General features: G+C 46.3%; 1 protein-coding gene across 1 annotated transcript in view; it reads left to right on the top strand.

Annotated features, from left to right (window-relative positions):
- Positions 1-18411, top strand: part of AMHR2 (anti-Mullerian hormone receptor type 2) — a 64536-nt gene that overhangs the window by 24971 nt on the left and 21154 nt on the right. Inside the window, exon 8 of the mRNA XM_089691353.1 lies at positions 827-941. Within this exon, the coding sequence (XP_089547479.1) occupies positions 827-941 (115 nt within the window). The remainder of the gene's footprint in view (positions 1-826; positions 942-18411) is intronic.

Genomic DNA, 18411 nt, shown 5'->3' with positions numbered 1-18411 from the left:
TGGAGATTAAATTTCTTTTCCTCCAGATGTAAAGAGTGCCCCCTTGTCCTCTGTGGTGACCTCAGGGGGAATAACTCTACACCGAGTTCACTATATGAACCACTGATGTATTTATACATGTTGATCATATCCCCCCTTAATCTCCTCTTCTCAAGAGAGAATAAATTCAGTTCCTCTAATCTTTCCTCATAGCTGAGCTCCTCCATGCCTCTTATCAGTTTGGTTGCCCTTCTCTGTACTTTCTCCAGTTCCCCAATGTTCTTTTTGTGAATTGGTGCACAAAACTGAACTGCATATTCCAGATGAGGTCTTACTAATTTGTACAGGGGTAAAATGTTATCTCTATATATCTATATCCCAGTGCCCCTTTACATTACAGTGCCGCTAGAAATCTAATCACAGTGCTCCTATATATTCAGCAAGGAGACATCTCCATATAACAAAGAGACATCCTGATCCAGCAAAGAAACATCCCAATATAGCAAAGAGACACCCCAGTCCAGCAAAGAGACATCCCCATATAGCAAAAAGACAGTCCAATCCAGCAAAGAGACATCCCCATAGAAAAGAGACAGCTCAATCCAGCAAAGAGACATTCTCCTAAAACAAAGAGCTGCTGCCTCAGCATCCTAAGAGAAGAGAGAGAGAGCAGCACTGGATCAAGATTGGGCTTAGGTAAGTATTGGGGGGGGGGGGGGGAGTTGGCTGGGAGAAGGATTTGAGCTTGAAAAGTTTTTTTGCCCTAATGCAGAGAATGTATTAAGGTGAAAAAATCTTTAGCCTTTACAACCACTTTAATCTTACCTTGATTTCCTTCCTCTGCTAGGGATCTTTGCGTAGTTACTTGACTAGTCGAACCACTGATTGGGCTACAGCCTGTCGAATGGCCATTTCACTAAGCAGGGGACTGGCTTTTCTCCATGCCAACATTAGGAAAGAAGGTTAGTATTTTTTTTATATCAATGTTATGTTACTCTATGAGGATCAAAACAATAGTAAAGTATTGAAGGTCAAATATGACTCATTGTAAGCACTGATAGATGCATGAACAGTCTATTGGCATCTACTATACTTATATGTATACAGTACATGTAATGAAATATGCACTGTTGTATTTGTTGGGGTATGAATTATTTTTATGACTTAAAAAGGCATCTTTCTTGTATTATAAGGAAGCAGAAATTTACTTTTGCAATAAGTACTGAACAATATTATAAGCATCAAGACAATCATCTCCTGCATCCAATATTCATAGGAATTACAAATGTACTTTCAATTCATACCAGCCACTGCAATACTTGCAGTATCTACATTCTAAATTCACTTCACCTCTATCTATGATGAAAGTGAAGTAACTACTATGCTCCTCATGACTAGAAAAGTGTCGTATATGTACAACATACATATTAAAAAAAAGCTGAAAATGAAATTCAACACTTTCTTGTGCCATTACGTGTAATGTGTTTTGCATTGTTGCATTGTTGCATTTTATATTAGGAAACATTTTAATTTGAATTGAGAATTCAAATAAAGGGAAAACAGGAAAAAACTGTAGGGAATGACTGGACAGTTGGTACGTTTATTGTTCAGTGAAGTTATGTCAGCCCCCATTCAGTGGACCTACATGGCTCAGCAGCACCAAAGTTCTGTAGCATCAATGTGCCAGTGGAGTTGCATGTTCTTCCTAACATACATGAGGGGTAAGTGCAGAACTGGCCTTCCAAACAACAGAAGGTGTGAATGCTGGTTCAGCAGATGCACTCATTTCCCCATAGGCATTATGGATAAAGGAATTTTTGTTGTAGCTCTGAGCCTAATGTTCTGGTGAAAAGCTATCCCTTGGTTTTAATAATAAATGTAGTTTTGCGAGCTGCTATGGTACCTATACAATTATTAGTGCCAAAATGAATGCCAAAAAATAAGGGGAAACAGTAGATCGCCTACACCATACACATGCCCATACAAGTGTGTCATCAATAGGCAAATACAATAAATTAGTGTCGCGCTCCACTGATGAACATATATACAGTATATATAATCTCCAAACTTATAAGTGTTTGCAAAGATTTACAAATATCTCTTCCAAAATTTTAAGCTAAGTGTCCATAGTACACCCGTGATCATACACTCCTTTCTGTAATGTGGACAAACCAACTTATACTTGATTCATCTTTAATGTGTTGTCATGACAACCATACGTGCACCTTCACCAGTTATGCTCTCACCTGGTAAACATGACCAAACCATTAAGAGAGGTCATAAATAGCTTGTGTCCCTTAAGTAGACTGTGGCTGGATGGGATTGGGATGGGATAAAGGGTTTGGATCCTCCCATTTCCTTAGAAGTCTTCCTCCATTGGTCCAGCAGCTCAAAGTCAGATTATTGGCATTTCCGGGCAACATCCAGATCTCCTCACTACAGACAGCCGAGCTATCATCTGATGGCCCAATTTGGTCCAAAGATATGCGTGAGAGCCATAGCTCTCCTGGGTCTTTCTCAACTTATTGGCTCGCACAGCAGTGGGAGCTATTGTCTCCTGCTGCTGTCAATCACAGCCAGTGAGCCAATGTGGAGAGAGCAGGGGGCAGGACCGAGACATGCTCCGTGTGTAAATGGATAATGTCCATTCATAGGAGCATGGCTCACAAGAGGTTTGCTATTAGGGGTACTCGACAGGGGAGAAGAGTCAGGACCACCAGTGGGGGGACCCAAAAAGAAGAGGATCAGGGCTGCTCTGTGCAAAACCATTGCACAGAGCAAGTTAGTATAACATTGTTTTTTTTTTTTTTTTTTGTAATTACTTAATTAACTTTTAGAATCACTTTTGTAGCATGTTCTCTGGAAGTCAGAAAAATGGCTGCTTCCACAGAAGACATTGGGGCCAAGTGTTTACCTTTCCTGTAACCCTCAGACTCATTTAAAAAGTGGTATGGGCAAAGACACTTGGAAATTGAGGCATTTATAGTTATCCCTATTAGATTGTAAGCTCTCAGGAGTAGGGCCCTCCACCCACTTATTGAATTTGTATTGTAACTGTACTGTCTATCTTTATACTGTAATGTAGAGCACTGAACAAACTGAATCCTGAATAATAGTAACAATAATAATGATAAAACAAAACTTAAGAGAGAGATGAAAGTTGCGACTGCTAGTGGCCTGGCTTGTTTGCTCTGGCTTCAATACTTTAATGGCTGGAAAAAAACTTGTGACTAAAGGAAAGTAAATAAATCTTACTCTTTATACTTGACAATTGTTCAAATTCAAAATCCAAATTTAGCAGCAGGCATTGACTGACTGACAGGAGTCACTTTGGGTGGGGGGCCCATGGAACCCACCTCACTTTGGAGAGGTGGGGAGACCCCTGTCTCGACTCCCCATATCCCTCTTATGTGTAAATCACCCTGTGCCTGTTAGTGGTACAGGGTGATCTGTCCTAATATTGTTCTCTTGGGAACAAACTATTATGGGATGTATGTGTTTATGTGTATTAGCTTAGTGGGGGGGGGGGGTCTCCAGCAGCCCTCCCTCATGATAGGACTGTCTGCTGGTGTGAAGTTTGAATACCTGTGTGTTTCTTGTTACTAAATGTGGATTTCCCCACCTTGTGTCATTATGCAGGGAGGGGGGATTGCCATCTAAGTGTATATATCTTGTATCTGTGTTCAAATAAACGAGTCTTGTATGGTCTGCTGTGGTGTCTGTTGTCAGTGTTTCGGACACGGAAGCAGTAGTCTAACGGAAGTACCCAAGCACAGTCTGGTGTCTGGGGTCCGTTACACTGACCTTACAAAAAAAATCTATGGCTAATTTGCATACCTACATTTTTAAGGATATATAAAGCTAATTTTTTAGTACACTGATTAATAAAAACTCTGCCTTGTTGTAGGCTAAATGCACAGATATATTTTAAAAAGTTGTCATTTTTATTATTGATTTTATAAAAATTATTTTTAGTTTAATACTGGATAATTATAATTAAAGTTATAAAAAAAAACCCTAACAGGAACTCCTGTTTGGTCTCTTTCGGTCTCTGTGCTGACTGTTATCAGCTATATTGTTCTCAGCTGTCTTTGAGGACTGTTGAACCACATCCTTTATGTTATGTAGAGGAGATGGACAGAGAGTCCTGTAGTCCTATCCTGTTTCTGGGTTCCTGATTCAATAGAGTGTGTGAACATTTCATCCTAGCACTGACAGTGTGTTATCGACAGGTGAAAATCTCCAAATGAAAATAAAAGAAAAAAAAGCTTGAAGAAAGAAAACAAATGCAGCCACCTCATCTTGTAAATGTATTACATTTTTGTTTATGGATTTAGATATACTTTAAAACTGATGGAACTGTGGATGACGCTGCAGTCCCAAGGTGGTAGTGTTCTTCAAGCTGAAGGCTTCTAATTTTTTTTGTCATAGTGGTCACATAATCTGGAATTGCTGTGACTGGTGCCAAAGGCAGTGACTGAGAGCCAGCATCTGTACGAAGTGTCAGCTGCTAACTGTCAAAGAGGGGACATTTATAAATGTATCCCAGACTCCTGCTTACAATTGTTTATATAAAGATTGTGGATGAGAAAGGTTAAAGCCAAAGCAACAGTATGACAACCAGGCAGCATGAATTTTGAGATTGCATGCATGGCCAGCATTGGGAGCCTCCATATTTCAATCATGATAAATGAGTTTCAGATACCTGATACAGTGGTGGTTAGCAGTAATGACAACCAATATGCAGTAATACATACCCACACAAGAAGGGAATCACCCTGTAGTGCAGCAGCATACTGCAGTTTAGTGCAGAATAAAAGATATAGCAAGTACACAGACTTGGGTGCTATGTTGAGTGCCTTCAAACAAGGCCGGTGCTACCACTAGGTGAACTAGACAGCTGCCTAGGGTGCATTGCCGCCTAGGGCGCAGCCACGGCCGCTGGTTTCCCTCTTCTCTGCCCAAAGACAGCGCCAGCATAATCCTGGATTCCCACAGACCCACCGCAAGTCCTGGTGCAGGGTGCAAGAATGCAGGCTCCAGAACCAGATGCCGATAACAGAACTCTCAGCTACCACTCCTCTAAGCCACAGCCCCATTATAATGGATCTATAATCACTGTTAAATTATGACAAAATGATCATCCACCCCCATATGTCACTTTCTAAGCCACGCCTCATCAATCGTCATTGGTCACCTGCTAAATGAACTTGCTATTGCCATTCACCAGGTCCACCTCCCTCAGCCTCCAGCAGCTCTTCATCCACTTCACACCCCAGCACACAGTAAGTGGTCTCCAGCAATTCACTCCATGTGCAGTTTTTTTCAGGATTCCTCCCCCTCATCTTCTGGTAGCGGTCTAATCAGCTCCTGTTCACATCCCTTTATAATCCCTTGTGCAAGGTGAAGGAGGGGGGTGGCAGTGTGTACAGGAAGGGGGGGTAGCATTAAAGGGTGGCAGTGTGTATAGGAAGGGGGAATTGTAGTGTTAAGGGGGGCAGTGTGTGCAAGAAGGGGGGGTGCATTGTTGAAGGGGGGCAGTGTGTGCACAAAGCGGGGCAACGTGTACAGAAAGAGGGGGTGTAGGGTTAACGGGCGCAGTGTGTGAAGGAAGGGGATAGTGTGTGCAGGAAGGGGGGTGTAGTATTAAAGTGGGGAGGTGTGTACAAGAAGGGGGTATAGCATTATAGGGGGTAGTGTGTACAGGAAGGGGGGGGTGTAGGGCTAAAGAGCACAGTGTGTGTAGGAAGGGGGTGTAGGGTTGAAGGGGGTGTAGGGTTAAAGGGGGCAGTGTGTGCAGGAAGGGGAAAGTAGGGCTAAAGAGCACATTGTATGCAGGAAGAAGGTGTAGGGTTAAAGCGGGGCAGTGTGTGCAGGAATGGGAAAGTAGGGCTACAGAGCACATTGTGTGCAGGAAGGGGGTGTAGGGTTAAAGAGGGGCTGTGTGTGCAGGAAGGGGTTAGTGTGTACAGGAAGGGGGGTGTAGGGTTAAAGAGCACAGTGTGTGCAGGTAGGGGGTGTAGGGTTAAAGGGGGGCTGTGTGTGCAGGAAGAGGTTAGTGTGTACAGGAAGGGGGGTGTAGGGTTAAAGAGCACAGTGTATACAGGAAGGGGGGTTGTAGGGGTAAAGGGCACAATGTGTGCAGGAAGGGGGGTTGTAGGGGTAAAGGGCACAGTGTGTACAGGAAGGGGGGTTGTAGGGGTAAAGGGCACAGTGTATGCAGGAAGGGGGGTTGTAGTAGTAAACGGCACAGTGTGTGCAGGAATTGGGGGTTGTAGTAGTAAAGGGCACAGTGTGTGCAGGAAGGGGGGTTGTAGGGGTAAAGGGCACAGTGTGTACAGGAAGGGGGGTTGTAGGGGTAAAGGGCACAATGTGTGCAGGAAGGGGGGTTTTAGTAGTAAAGGGCACAGTGTGTACAGGAAGGGGGGTTGTAGGGGTAAAGGGCACAATGTGTGCAGGAAGTGGGGTTGTAGTAGTAAAGGGCACAGTGTGTACAAGAAGGGGGGTTGTAGGGGTAAAGGCCACGGCGTGTGCAGGAAGGGGGGTTGTAGGGGTAAAGGGCACAGTGTGTGCAGGGAGGGGGGTTGTAGGGGTAAAGGGCACAGTGTGTTCAGGTAGGGGGGGTTGTAGGGGTAAAGGGCACAGTGTGTGCAGGAAGGGGGGGTTGTAGGGGTAAAGGGAACAGTGTGTAAAGGAAGGGGGGTTGTAGGGGTAAAGGGCACAGTGTGTGCAGGAAGGGGGGTTGTAGGGGTAAAGGGAACAGTGTGTAAAGGAAGGGGGGTTGTAGGGGTAAAGGGCACAGTGTGTGCACGAAGGGGGTATTGTAGGGGTAAAGGGAACAGTGTGTAAAGGAAGGGGGGTTGTAGGGGTAAAGGGCACAGTGTGTGCACGAAGGGGGTATTGTAGGGGTAAAGGGAACAGTGTGTACAGGAAGTGGGGTTGTAGGGGTAAAGGGAACAGTGTGTACAGGAAGGGGGGTTGTAGGGGTAAAGGGCACAGTGTGTGCAGGAAGGGGGTATTGTAGGGGTAAAGGGCACAGTGTGTGCAGGAAGGGGGTATTGTAGGGGTAAAGGGCACAGTGTGTGCAGGAAGGGGGGTTGTAGGGGTAAAGGGCACAGTGTGTGCAGGAAGGGGGGTTGTAGGGGTAAAGGGCACAGTGTGTGCAGGAAGGGGGTATTGTAGGGGTAAAGGGAACAGTGTGTAAAGGAAGGGGGGTTGTAGGGGTAAAGGGCACAGTGTGTGCAGGAAGGGGGGGTTGTAGGGGTAAAGGGAACAGTGTGTACAGGAAGGGGGGTTGTAGGGGTAAAGGGAACAGTGTGTACAGGAAGGGGGGTTGTAGGGGTAAAGGGCACAGTGTGTGCAGGAAGGGGGGGTTGTAGGGGTAAAGGGAACAGTGTGTACAGGAAGGGGGGTTGTAGGGGTAAAGGGAACAGTGTGTACAGGAAGGGGGGTTGTAGGGGTAAAGGGAACAGTGTGTACAGGGGGGGTTGTAGGGGTAAAGGGCACAGTGTGTGCAGGAACGGGGTGTAGCATTAAAGGGGGGTAGTGTGTGCAGGGAAGGGCATGTAGGGTTAAAGGGGGTAGTATGTGCAGGAAGGGGGCACTGTGTACAGTTTTTTATTTTTTTATTTGGGGGGGGGGTGCAAGTAGCTGGTCTTGCCTAGGGTACAAAATAGTCTAGCTCCGGCCCTGCTTACAAAGATTTCAAGGGAGGATGCGACCCTGATATTGCTCAGTGCCTTCACACAGGTCACATGCCTTTCTGTCACACTATTCCTGAAATGAAGCTCTTACAATCATGCCAGGCTAAGCCCAAAGCCAGGAAAAGGGGTTTCTAGCAATAACTAGAGTGCTCTGATCCTGTACCCAACATGGCATTAAAGAGCTAAAAGAGCTTTCTGCTTGCAGTCCTGATAACATTTATTATTATTATTATACAGGACTTACATAGCGCCGACAGTTTGCTCAGTTTTACATTATGGAGGGAGACAGTACAGTAACAATACAGTTCAATACACGAGGGATCAGAGGGCCCTGCTCCTGGGAGTTTACAATCTAGGACATTTGTTAAGAAACTGAAACAAAAAGGGTTAATAGTTTGTATGTAGTGAAATAAGCAACTTGAAAATTATAAGCCATTGGAAACATTTTCTTCTTTAAAAAAACCAATTCATGTGTGTTCTTTATATTTTATTACACTCTGTCTTCATGTTGCCTTCAGACTGAAAGAAAATGTACAGAACACCAAATAAAGCAGATTTGTTTTCAAGGCCACACGCTATCACATAGTCCAGCTGCGAATGCAGAGGAAGCTTTAGATCTAAATTCCAACGCAAATATACAAGTGCTGACTGTGATATCCTTCACCCACACATTTGCTGTTATCTAGGTTTCTTTCACTTTTTTATTTTGTTACAAAACGATACCTCTTCATCTGTCAGCACATGTGTTGTATTAGATTGCTTTCTTTTTATTGTGGTTCAGATAGATCGCAAGTGATGCACCTTTCCTTCAGTTAGCTTTTATGTAAACTAAAGAAGGACGTCAAACTTGTGTAGAGGTGTTCTGAGTTCATAGCATTTCAATGACACAATGAAAGTTCTCTTCTTTTAAAAAAATAGTCCGACTGTAATTGCTTCAACATGTTCCTTCAAGTGCAAGATTTTTTTTCACAACTTGGTCATGAACAATATTTTTTTAATTTAAATTATATGCCTTAGTTCTGCCCAGGTATACCCCCAAACCTCCCCCAAGATCATGTCCCAGCATTATTTCTTTCTTTCACCTTGTTCTCTCTGGCAAGTAATAGCTTTTTATACTCCCTGTGACATCCCCAAGCTTTTCAAATTGCTACAGGGTGGCATCTGGGGGATTAATACTTACTGACATAGGCATGCCCCAGAACTACATCTCCCAAGAGTCCTTTCCCTATACAGAGTGTGTGTTCAAGGCAGCAGCATTGTTTTACTGGGAAAGAAATCATTGTATTCATATGGAGAGTGACAGAGGGTGGGATAGGCAGCAAAAAGGGCTGATAATACTGACTGGGATATCAGAACAGCAAAGGCACTGTGTTGTAAGCCTACACAGAGGTTTCTAACAAACGTTAGGAGCTTACTGGATTACTGGCAGATTCAGGGTCATAGATGATTTGTCTCTGAGGGGGGGCAGCCTAGAGCACCCAGTGAAGAATAATTAGCATCGCTCCTGCCATGCTGTGGCAAATTGTGGGTGTGTCGAAATTGCACTAACAGTGGTAGAGACTTTTAACTTGAACCTAATCACTGTGTACACTGTAACACATGACATAGTCTTTGTACCCCAAAAATAAGTTGTAATTACTGTGCTACAAATGACAGTCTCACAGACACCTCAGCACAAAGATATAAAAAATATAAAACTCTACAATTACATATGCTTTTAAGCACACAACCTTCCTTGAAGAAGACCTTTGTTAACATAGTGATCACTGGGCAACCATCATCTGTTGTACAATATAGCATAAAGAGTGTGTCATATACAGCCAGGCCCGGATTGGCCATAGGGTACTCCGGGCATTTGTCCGGTGGGCCGGGGCCACCTGGACAATAGAGGCAGCCGGATGGCACATAGAGGACTGTGCATTTCTTGGTTCCTCCCAGCCGCATCTCCTATCCAACTCCTGCAGGTTGCCTGACCTAGGCTCCTGTAGGCCTCTCTGCACCCCCTCATCACCCTTAACACTGCAGGGGATCTGTCAGCAGTACTGACAGTTCCCCGCCCACCACACATGGGAGAGGAGAGAGAAAGCTGCCTCTCCTCCTCCCACCCTCTCCTCCTGTGTCTGCCCCGCCCACACTAGTTCCAGCCAGATTAGTGTCTTCTCTCCCTCCTTCTTATTTATTTTCTTTCTTTTCCTTTCCCTCTTTTCTTTTCCTTTCCCTCTTTTCTATTCCTTTCCCTCTTTTCTTTTTCTTTCCCTCTTTCCCTCCTTTCTTTTTCTTTTTCTTCTTTTCTTTCCCTCCTTTTTATTTCCCTCTTTTCTTTTTTTCTTTTAGTTCCCTCCTTTCTTTCATTCCTTTCTTCTTTCCCTCCTTTAACTTTCTCCTTTATTTCCCTCCTTTCTCTTTATTTCCCTCCTTTCTTTTTATCCTTTCTTTTTCTATCCTTCCTTTCTTGTTCTCTTTTCTTTCCCTCCTTTCTTGTTCTCCTTTCTTTCCCCCCTTTCTCTTTCTTTCCCTCCTTTCTTTTTCTCCTTTCTTTTTCTTTCCCTCCTTTCTTTTTCTCCTTTCTTTCCCTCCTTTTTTTCTCCTTTCTTTCCCTGCTTTTTTTCTTTCCCTCCTTTCTTTTTCTCCTTTTTTTCCCCTCCTTTCTGTTTCTTTCCCTCCTTTTGTTTATTCTTGTTTCTTTTCCTCCTATTTTTCCTTCCTTTCTTTTTGTTTCCCTCCTTTCTTTTTCTTTCCCTCATTTCTTTTTCTTTTCCTCCTTTCTTTTTCTCCTTTCTTTACCTCCTTTGTGTGCTTCCTCTCCTTTCTTTTTCTCCTTTCTTTCCCTCCTTTCTTTTTCTTTCTCTCCTTTCTTTACCTCCTTTCTTTTTCTCCTTTCTTTATCTCCTTTCTCTTTCTTTCTTTCCCTAATTTCTTTCCTTCCTTTCTTTTACTCCTTTCTTTCTCTCCTTTCTTTTTCTCCTTTCTTTCCCTCTTTTATTTTTTTTACCTCCTTTCTTTATCTTCCCTTCCTTTTTTTTTCTTTCCTTCCTTTCTTTTTCTCCTTTCTTTCCCTTCTTTCTTTCCCTCCTTTCATTTTCTTCTTTCTTTCCCTCTTTTCTTTTTCTTTCCCTCGGTTCTTTCCCTTTTCCTCCTTTATTTTACTTTCGCTCCTTTCTTTTTCTCCTTTCTTTCCTTCCTTTGTCTTTCTTTCCCTCCTTTCTTTTTCTTTCCCTCTGTTCTTTCCCTCCTTTCTTTCTTCATATAAATTTTTAAAAAAAATAATACAATATAAAATGGTAAAAAACTAAATAAAAATAAAAACCTATTTCTAGTAGGGTATTGAAAAAGGGTTCACCCACCTCCCTGTTTATAATTTTGATCATTATAAAAACTATAGTTGATAGGGATGTAAATTATTAGTATATGTTGGATAAGGTGCATGCTTAGGGCAGGCACCTGTTTTTCATATAAATTTTTAATATATTTTGGGTTGAAAATATGTAGGTTTAATCAGTAATTTATAACATGGTGGTTAGATTACCGGTATTCTGAGATATTACCCTTTGTGTAGGTTTTTTATAAATTATTTGCATTTTTATACAACTCCTCTTATATATTGGGTAATTATATCATCTAGGTTAGCAGATTTGTTTTACATATGTTTTTATTCTATTTTATTTATAAATATTTAATTATTGATTTTTTTTTTCTCATTCACTTAGGAGTGGTAATCTATTTACACCACTAGATGGCATATGAGAATGTTTATGTAGAGGTATTGACGGTTTTTAATTAATTAATATATTCATTCATATATTCTTATTGCCATTCTTGTTCGGTATATCACATAATATTTCAGTGTGAAGATTAGGGTAGCAGTGAATAATTGTTTATGGTGAATTGTCCTATCTCAAAATGCCGTTCTTTGCTTATGAAGGGCTATGATTTGATATGTGGAAGGTAGAGAACAGCTACGGGAGTTGTGCTGCCCTGCCCCAAGATGGTGCTTTTGGCTTGCAGAGAGGGGAGGAGGGAGAGTATAAAGCTGGTTGCTGGTCCGACAAACACACCCCTTTGAAGAAGTTGAAAGTGACGAAACGCACCAAGGGACGTGACGTCGGACGTGGACGTAAACCGGAAGTAGCAGAGTGGCCATCTTGAGAGAGGTTCTGTATACCATATGCTGTTACTGAATGGATACAATACTAATACATTGAGGAGATATGCGGTTTTAAAGATTTCTACTTGTAAGCACATTTTTAATAAATAGACCCATGTATAATACATACTACACTATATGGTCTTTCTCTTTTGACCTATGATATGATGTCCTAATGAGACTGGAAGCTGGATCAGTGTGGAATGAGAGGAGCCATTTCTCATCTAAATGTCAGGGCGGGGCTGTGGAACGGACAGGTAGGCCTAGTGGCAGGGTAACGCACTGGCTGACGACAACCACCACTAACAGATCGAAGTCCCTCAGGGCGCGGAGTCTAAGTCCCAGGCTGCCCTTCACCAGGGCCCCTGATGGTGGGGATGGACTTGACGCAGCCAGGAACCAGGTCGCGGCCCCCGAGACACCCCGGCTGCGGTAATGGCCGCCGCCAATGGCGTGTAGCTGGTGAGAATGACAATAGCGTAGTCAGGCAAGCCGAGTCGACAACAACAGGACAAAACAGTACAGAACAGTAGACAGAGAATCACAGGTCATGGGCCGGGTTCAGCAACGGAAGGTCAGATCGAAGGAAAACACAGAGAATGGTCTTAATCACAAGTCGAGTCAGATACCAGAAGAGTCACGAGCGTATACACAGAGCTGTAGGAAGACAAAGACACAAGACACAAGTGCAAAGAGCATGTGCGGGCCACAGGCTTATATGTCAGCCACACCCCTCTGGGGGATGGACCTCAGAGACCTGAAGGCATAAAAGGATTCCCACCATGCACAGCAGAATCCAAGATGGACGCCAGCACATGGAGTAACAAAACCTCAGGGAAAAGGTAGGACCTTGACAGTACCTCCTCCTCAAGGGCACCTCCGCGGCTCAACAAAAGGTTTCTGAGGAAAGCGGGTATGAAAAGCGCGGAGGAGGGCATGAGCATGGACATCCGCGGAGGGAACCCAGGAACGCTCCTCGGGACCATAACCGCGCCAATGAACCAGGAACTGTAACCGGCCGCGCACCAATCGAGAGTCCAGGATCCGGCTCACCTCATACTCCTCATGACTGTCAACCCGAATGGGACGGGGCCGAGGCAGAGAGGTAGTGAAGCGATTGCAGATCAGAGGTTTCAACAGTGATACATGAAAGATATTGGAGATCCGCATCCCAGGTGGAAGGGCAAGGGCATAGGCCACCGGATTCACCTTGCGGAGAATGCGAAAAGGACCGACAAAACGGGGAGCTAGTTTGGGTGTGGGCACCCGAAGATTGAGGTTACGAGTAGATAACCACACCCGATCGCCGACCTGGTATGAAGGAGCGGGCAACCGTCTGCGATCAGCCTGGAACTTCTGACGCTGAGCCGAGTCCCTCAAAGCTCTCTGGATCTGCCCCCATGAAGAACACAGGGCAGCAAGATGGTTCTCCACGGCCGGAATGTCCTGTGGTGAGAACCTCTCAGTTAATACCGCGGGTTGGTACCCATAGTTGGCCATGAAGGGAGACATCCCGGAGGAGGAGTTGACCGCTGAGTTCCTGGCAAACTCTGCCCAATCGTCCTGATGGTCCGAGATATAACACCGAAGGAATTGTTCTAAGGCCTGATTGGAACGCTCCGCAGCCCCATTGGACTGCGGGTGGTAGGCTGAAGAAAAGGAGAGACTAATACCCAACTGGGAGCAGAAGGCGCGCCAGAATCTGGACACGAACTGACTCCCGCGGTCCGAGACAATCACCTTGGGCAACCCATGCATGCGAAAAATCTCCCTGGAAAAGACCGTGGCCAGTTCTTGCGCTGTTGGTAATTTCCTGAGTGGAATACAATGACACATTTTGGAAAAACGATCGACGACCATGAGGATGACCGTATGACCCCGAGACACAGGGAGGTCTACAATAAAGTCCATGCCCAGGTGTGACCAAGGACGCTCCCCATTGGGAATGGGTTGCAGAAGACCCATTGGAAGATGCCGTGGAGATTTATTCTGGGCACAGATCGAACATGCCGCTACATAAGAGGCAATGTCGGCACGGAGAGTTGGCCACCAGAACAACCGAGAGACGACCCAAGACAACTGGTTCCTCCCCGGATGCCCGGCAGTTTTGGAGTTATGGTAGGTACGCAGCAGACGGGTGCGCAACCCCTCGGGTACAAAACATCTACCCTCCTGTCTCGGGAGGAGCGTCAGTTTGAGCCGCCAAAATCTGCTCCCCAAGGGGAGAAGTCAGACTGGTGAGAATGGCAGCCAGGATCTGATCCGGAGGTATGACCGAGGTTGGCTCAGATTCCTCCCTGGACAACTCAGAGTATTGCCGCGATAATGCATCAGCCCTGACATTCTTGGAACCAGGCAAATAGGAGACCACATAGTTGAACTGCGACAAGAACAAGGCCCATCTGGCCTGACGGGGTGTCAATCTTTTGGCCTCCGAAAGATAAGTCAGGTTCTTATGATCGGTAAGAATGAGGACCGGAACCGCGGAGCCCTCGAGCAGGTGCCTCCATTCCTTGAGAGCCAGAATGATTGCCAACAACTCCCTATCTCCAATCTGGTAGTTGCACTCTGCAGAGGAAAGCTTCCTGGAGTAGAACCCACAGGGAAGTAGGGGTCCATCGGGCGACCGACGTTGAGACAGGAGAGTGCCTACTCCCGTCTCGGATGCATCAACCTCAAGGACGAAGGGCAATCCAGGATTGGGATGAGACAGTATCGGAGCCGGAGCGAAGGCGGATTTCAGAGCCTCGAAAGCTACGATGGCCTTGGATGGCCACTTGTGAGGATTACTGCCCTTCTTGGTTAGGTCTGAGAGAGGCTTTGCCAGCGTGGAGAAGTTCCTGATGAACTTCCGATAGTAGTTGGCAAAACCCAAAAAGCGCTGAATGGGCCGAAGACCATTGGGACGAGGCCACTGCAGAACCGCCGAAACTTTCTGAGGCTCCATGGAGAATCCCTCCGCAGAAATGATGTAGCCTAAAAAGGCAACTTGGGATCGATGGAATTCGCACTTTTCAAGTTTACAAAAAAGTTCGTTCTCACGTAATCGTTGCAGCACCCACTTGACATCCTGGATATGGGACTCCATGGAGGCAGAGTAAACCAGGATGTCATCTAAGTAAACTACCACGCACTGCTGCAACAAGTCACGAAGGACATCATTTATGAATTCCTGAAAAATTGCGGGCGCGTTACACAACCCGAAGAGCATCACCAGGTATTCGTAGTCACCGGTTCTGGTGTTAAACGTGGTCTTCCACTCATCCCCCTGTTTGATCCGTACGAGGTTGTACGCTGCCCTAAGCTCAAGTTTGGTAAAGACTGTTGCCCCCTTAAGGCGGTCGAACAACTCAGTAATCAAGGGAATCGGGTAGGCATTCTTAGTGGTGATTCGATTAAGACCCCTATAATCGATGCAAGGCCTCAATTCACCACCCTTCTTCTTAACAAAGAAAAAACCCGCTCCTGCTGGGGAAGTAGACTTACGAATGTGCCCCCGGGAAAGCGCATCCGCAACGTACTCCTCCATGGCCTTATTCTCCGCAACCGAGAGAGGATACACCCTGCCACACGGAGGAGTGGCACCGGGTTGCAAGGATATGGCGCAGTCGTAAGGACGATGAGCAGGTAAGGCACCAGCGCGTACCTTATCGAACACGTCCTGGTACTCCCCATAATCAGTGGGCAACGCAGAGTCCGAGGAGGCACACAACACCTTAACCGGCCCACGGATGCACCCGGCCCCACACTGTGCATCTGGAGCCAGGGATACCCCAAAACTACCGAATAGTGCGGAGAAGAAATCACCTGGAAACAGGCCAATTCCCTGTGAACAGCCCCAATAGCTACTTCAACTGGCATGGTCTCGTGGGTAACCTGCGGTGGTTGCAGGGGCCTGCCATGTATCGCCTCGAGAACCAATGGGGTAACTCGAGCCTGCAGGGGAATGGAGTGCTGGGCAGCAAACGAGCTGTCCATAAACAACCCGCTGGCCCCAGAATCTACCAATGCCTGGGCCGTCACCGAGCCCTCCGCCCAAGAGAGGACAACGGTGATCAGTGGCTTATCTCTGCGGAACGCCGGGGACGAGGAGACTCCACCCAAGATCTGTCCCCGACAGGATCTCAGGTGCGAGCGTTTCCCGGACGGACCGGACAGGACTGCCGAAAGTGCCCACCAAGACCACAGTACAGGCAGCGACCCTCCCGGCGCCGAGCGGCCCGCTCTCCCTCGAAAAGGCGAGCAAACCCCAGCTGCATGGGCTCACCACCAGACAATCTATCCCCAGGAGGCGTGGGAGGAGAGGGAGGAACGGGTGGGACAGAAAACGCAGGTGCCAGTCGATTGGAAGGCCTCCGCAGGCGTTCCTTGAGTGAAGGCCTCTCCCTGAGCCTGGTATCAATCAGGATCAGGAAGGAAATTAGTGCCTCCAGCTCCACAGGCAATTCCTTGGCTGCGATCTCATCCTTCAATGCATCAGAAAGACCCTGAGAAAACGCAGCCACCAGAGCCTCATTGTTCCAACCCACCTCTCCTGCCAGGGTACGAAACTCTATGGCGTACTCGGCAACGGTCCGTGAACCCTGATGCATAGACATGAGCAGCTTGGCAGCCGAGGCGGAGCGAGTCGGTACGTCGAATACCCTACGGAAGGCATCGACAAAACCGGAAAACTCGTGAATCACTGGGTCATTCCTCTCCCATAAGGGATTCGCCCAGGCCAAGGCCTTGTCTGAGAGTAGCGATATTAGGAACCCCACCTTTTGACCTCTCAGTTGGAAAAGCGTGGGGTATTAATTCAAAGTAAATCCCCACCTGGTTGAGGAACCCACGACACTGACTCGGCTCACCCCCAAAGCGCTGTGGAAGAGGGGCTGAACCAGTCATACCTCTGGGCGCCGCGGGTACCGCAGCAGCCGCGGCGGTAGGCGCAACAAGCGGAACAGCAGCAGGAGCGACCACCGGAGTGACAACCGGCCTAATAACACCAGGAGTAAGGTGTGCGGTGCATGCAAGCAGGGTTTGCAACGCCTGAGCAAACTGATCCAAGAGGAGATCCTGTTGATCCAGTCTGGCGACCAACATTGGAAGCGAAGGCGTACCTGCACCGTCAGGGTTCATGGCATTTGTGTAATGTCAGGGCGGGGCTGTGGAACGGACAGGTAGGCCTAGTGGCAGGGTAAGGCACTGGCTGACGACAACCACCACCAACAGACCGAAGTCCCTCAGGGCGCGGAGTCTAAGTCCCAGGCTGCCCTTCACCAGGGCCCCTGATGGTGGGGATGGACTTGACGGAGCCAGGAACCAGGTCGCGGCCCCCGAGACACCCCGGCTGCGGTAATGGCCGCCGCCAATGGCGTGTAGCTGGTGAGAATGACAATAGCGTAGTCAGGCAAGCCGAGTCGACAACAACAGGACAAAACAGTACAGAACAGTAGACAGAGAATCACAGGTCATGGGCCGGGTTCAGCAACGGAAGGTCAGATCGAAGGAAAACACAGAGAATGGTCTTAATCACAAGCCGAGTCAGATACCAGAAGTGTCACGAGCGTATACACAGAGCTGTAGGAAGACCAAGACACAAGTGCAAAGAGCATGTGCGGGCCACAGGCTTATATGTCATCAGCCACACCCCTCTGGGGGATGGACCTCAGAGACCTGAAGGCATAAAAGGATTCCCACCATGCACAGCAGAATCCAAGATGGACACCAGCACATGGAGTAACAAAACCTCAGGGAAAAAGTAGGACCTTGACACTATGCTAATGGACATTTAAGTCCGGTAAGGTCCATGGTTTGGAAGGTGGCAGCAAGTGGTTTTTGTAGCACTAGTGGTGTTGAAGAGGGGAGCACATATTATTATATGTTTAAAGGATACTACACTATCATGCGTTTTCTCCTGAGGTATTCTTTACGAAGATAAGGATGCATTTGAAGGATCAGTTTTTTAGTGGATTTTATTATGGAATGAGATTTGAAGTCATGTACAAGTATTTTTAGGGTAAGAGTATTTTATCCAGCCACATAGAAGTGGACACTGGGTGATTAATATACATTTTTAACACAGTATATACTGAGATTAAGATTTTAAGTTTTATTTGATGTTTATGCAATAGGGATAATGCACTATATGTAGCTTTTGCTTTTTCTGAGGCACACGTGAATATTAAAAGAGTGATTCTATGGAGATGGATCAAGTGGGAGTATGAATTCTGAATAATATTTGAAGATTCACAGACACTAAGAAGGTTTTATTTGGTTTCAAAAATATAAACCTACTGACACTAGTGGCGGAATTACCAGGGTCGCAAAGGGCGCTTTTGCGACCAGGCCCTTGTGTTATGCCACCACACTCCGAGGAAAGGGCCCTGGGCTTTGGGCTGCTAAGTGCAAAATGCCCAGGCTTATTTTTTGTCCAGTCTGGGCCTGTAAAAGCCTAGGGTAGACAGTGCTCTTTGAGCAGAACTCTGTTAGCAGCAACAAATCCCTATGACAGCAAACAGGTTGGAAACATATAAGGGTGGTCGAAGGTCTCACACCGCATCGATGCTGTAGGTGTGCCACTGACATCAGTCAGTTTCATGT

This window comes from Staurois parvus, unplaced genomic scaffold, assembly GCF_062004578.1.
Source record: "Staurois parvus isolate SC_StPar_1 unplaced genomic scaffold, SC_StPar_1.0 ptg000562l, whole genome shotgun sequence".
Classification (NCBI taxonomy): Eukaryota; Metazoa; Chordata; class Amphibia; order Anura; family Ranidae; genus Staurois; species Staurois parvus.
Note: the sequence above shows the minus strand (reverse complement) of the source record. Positions and strands in the feature narration are given on the sequence as shown.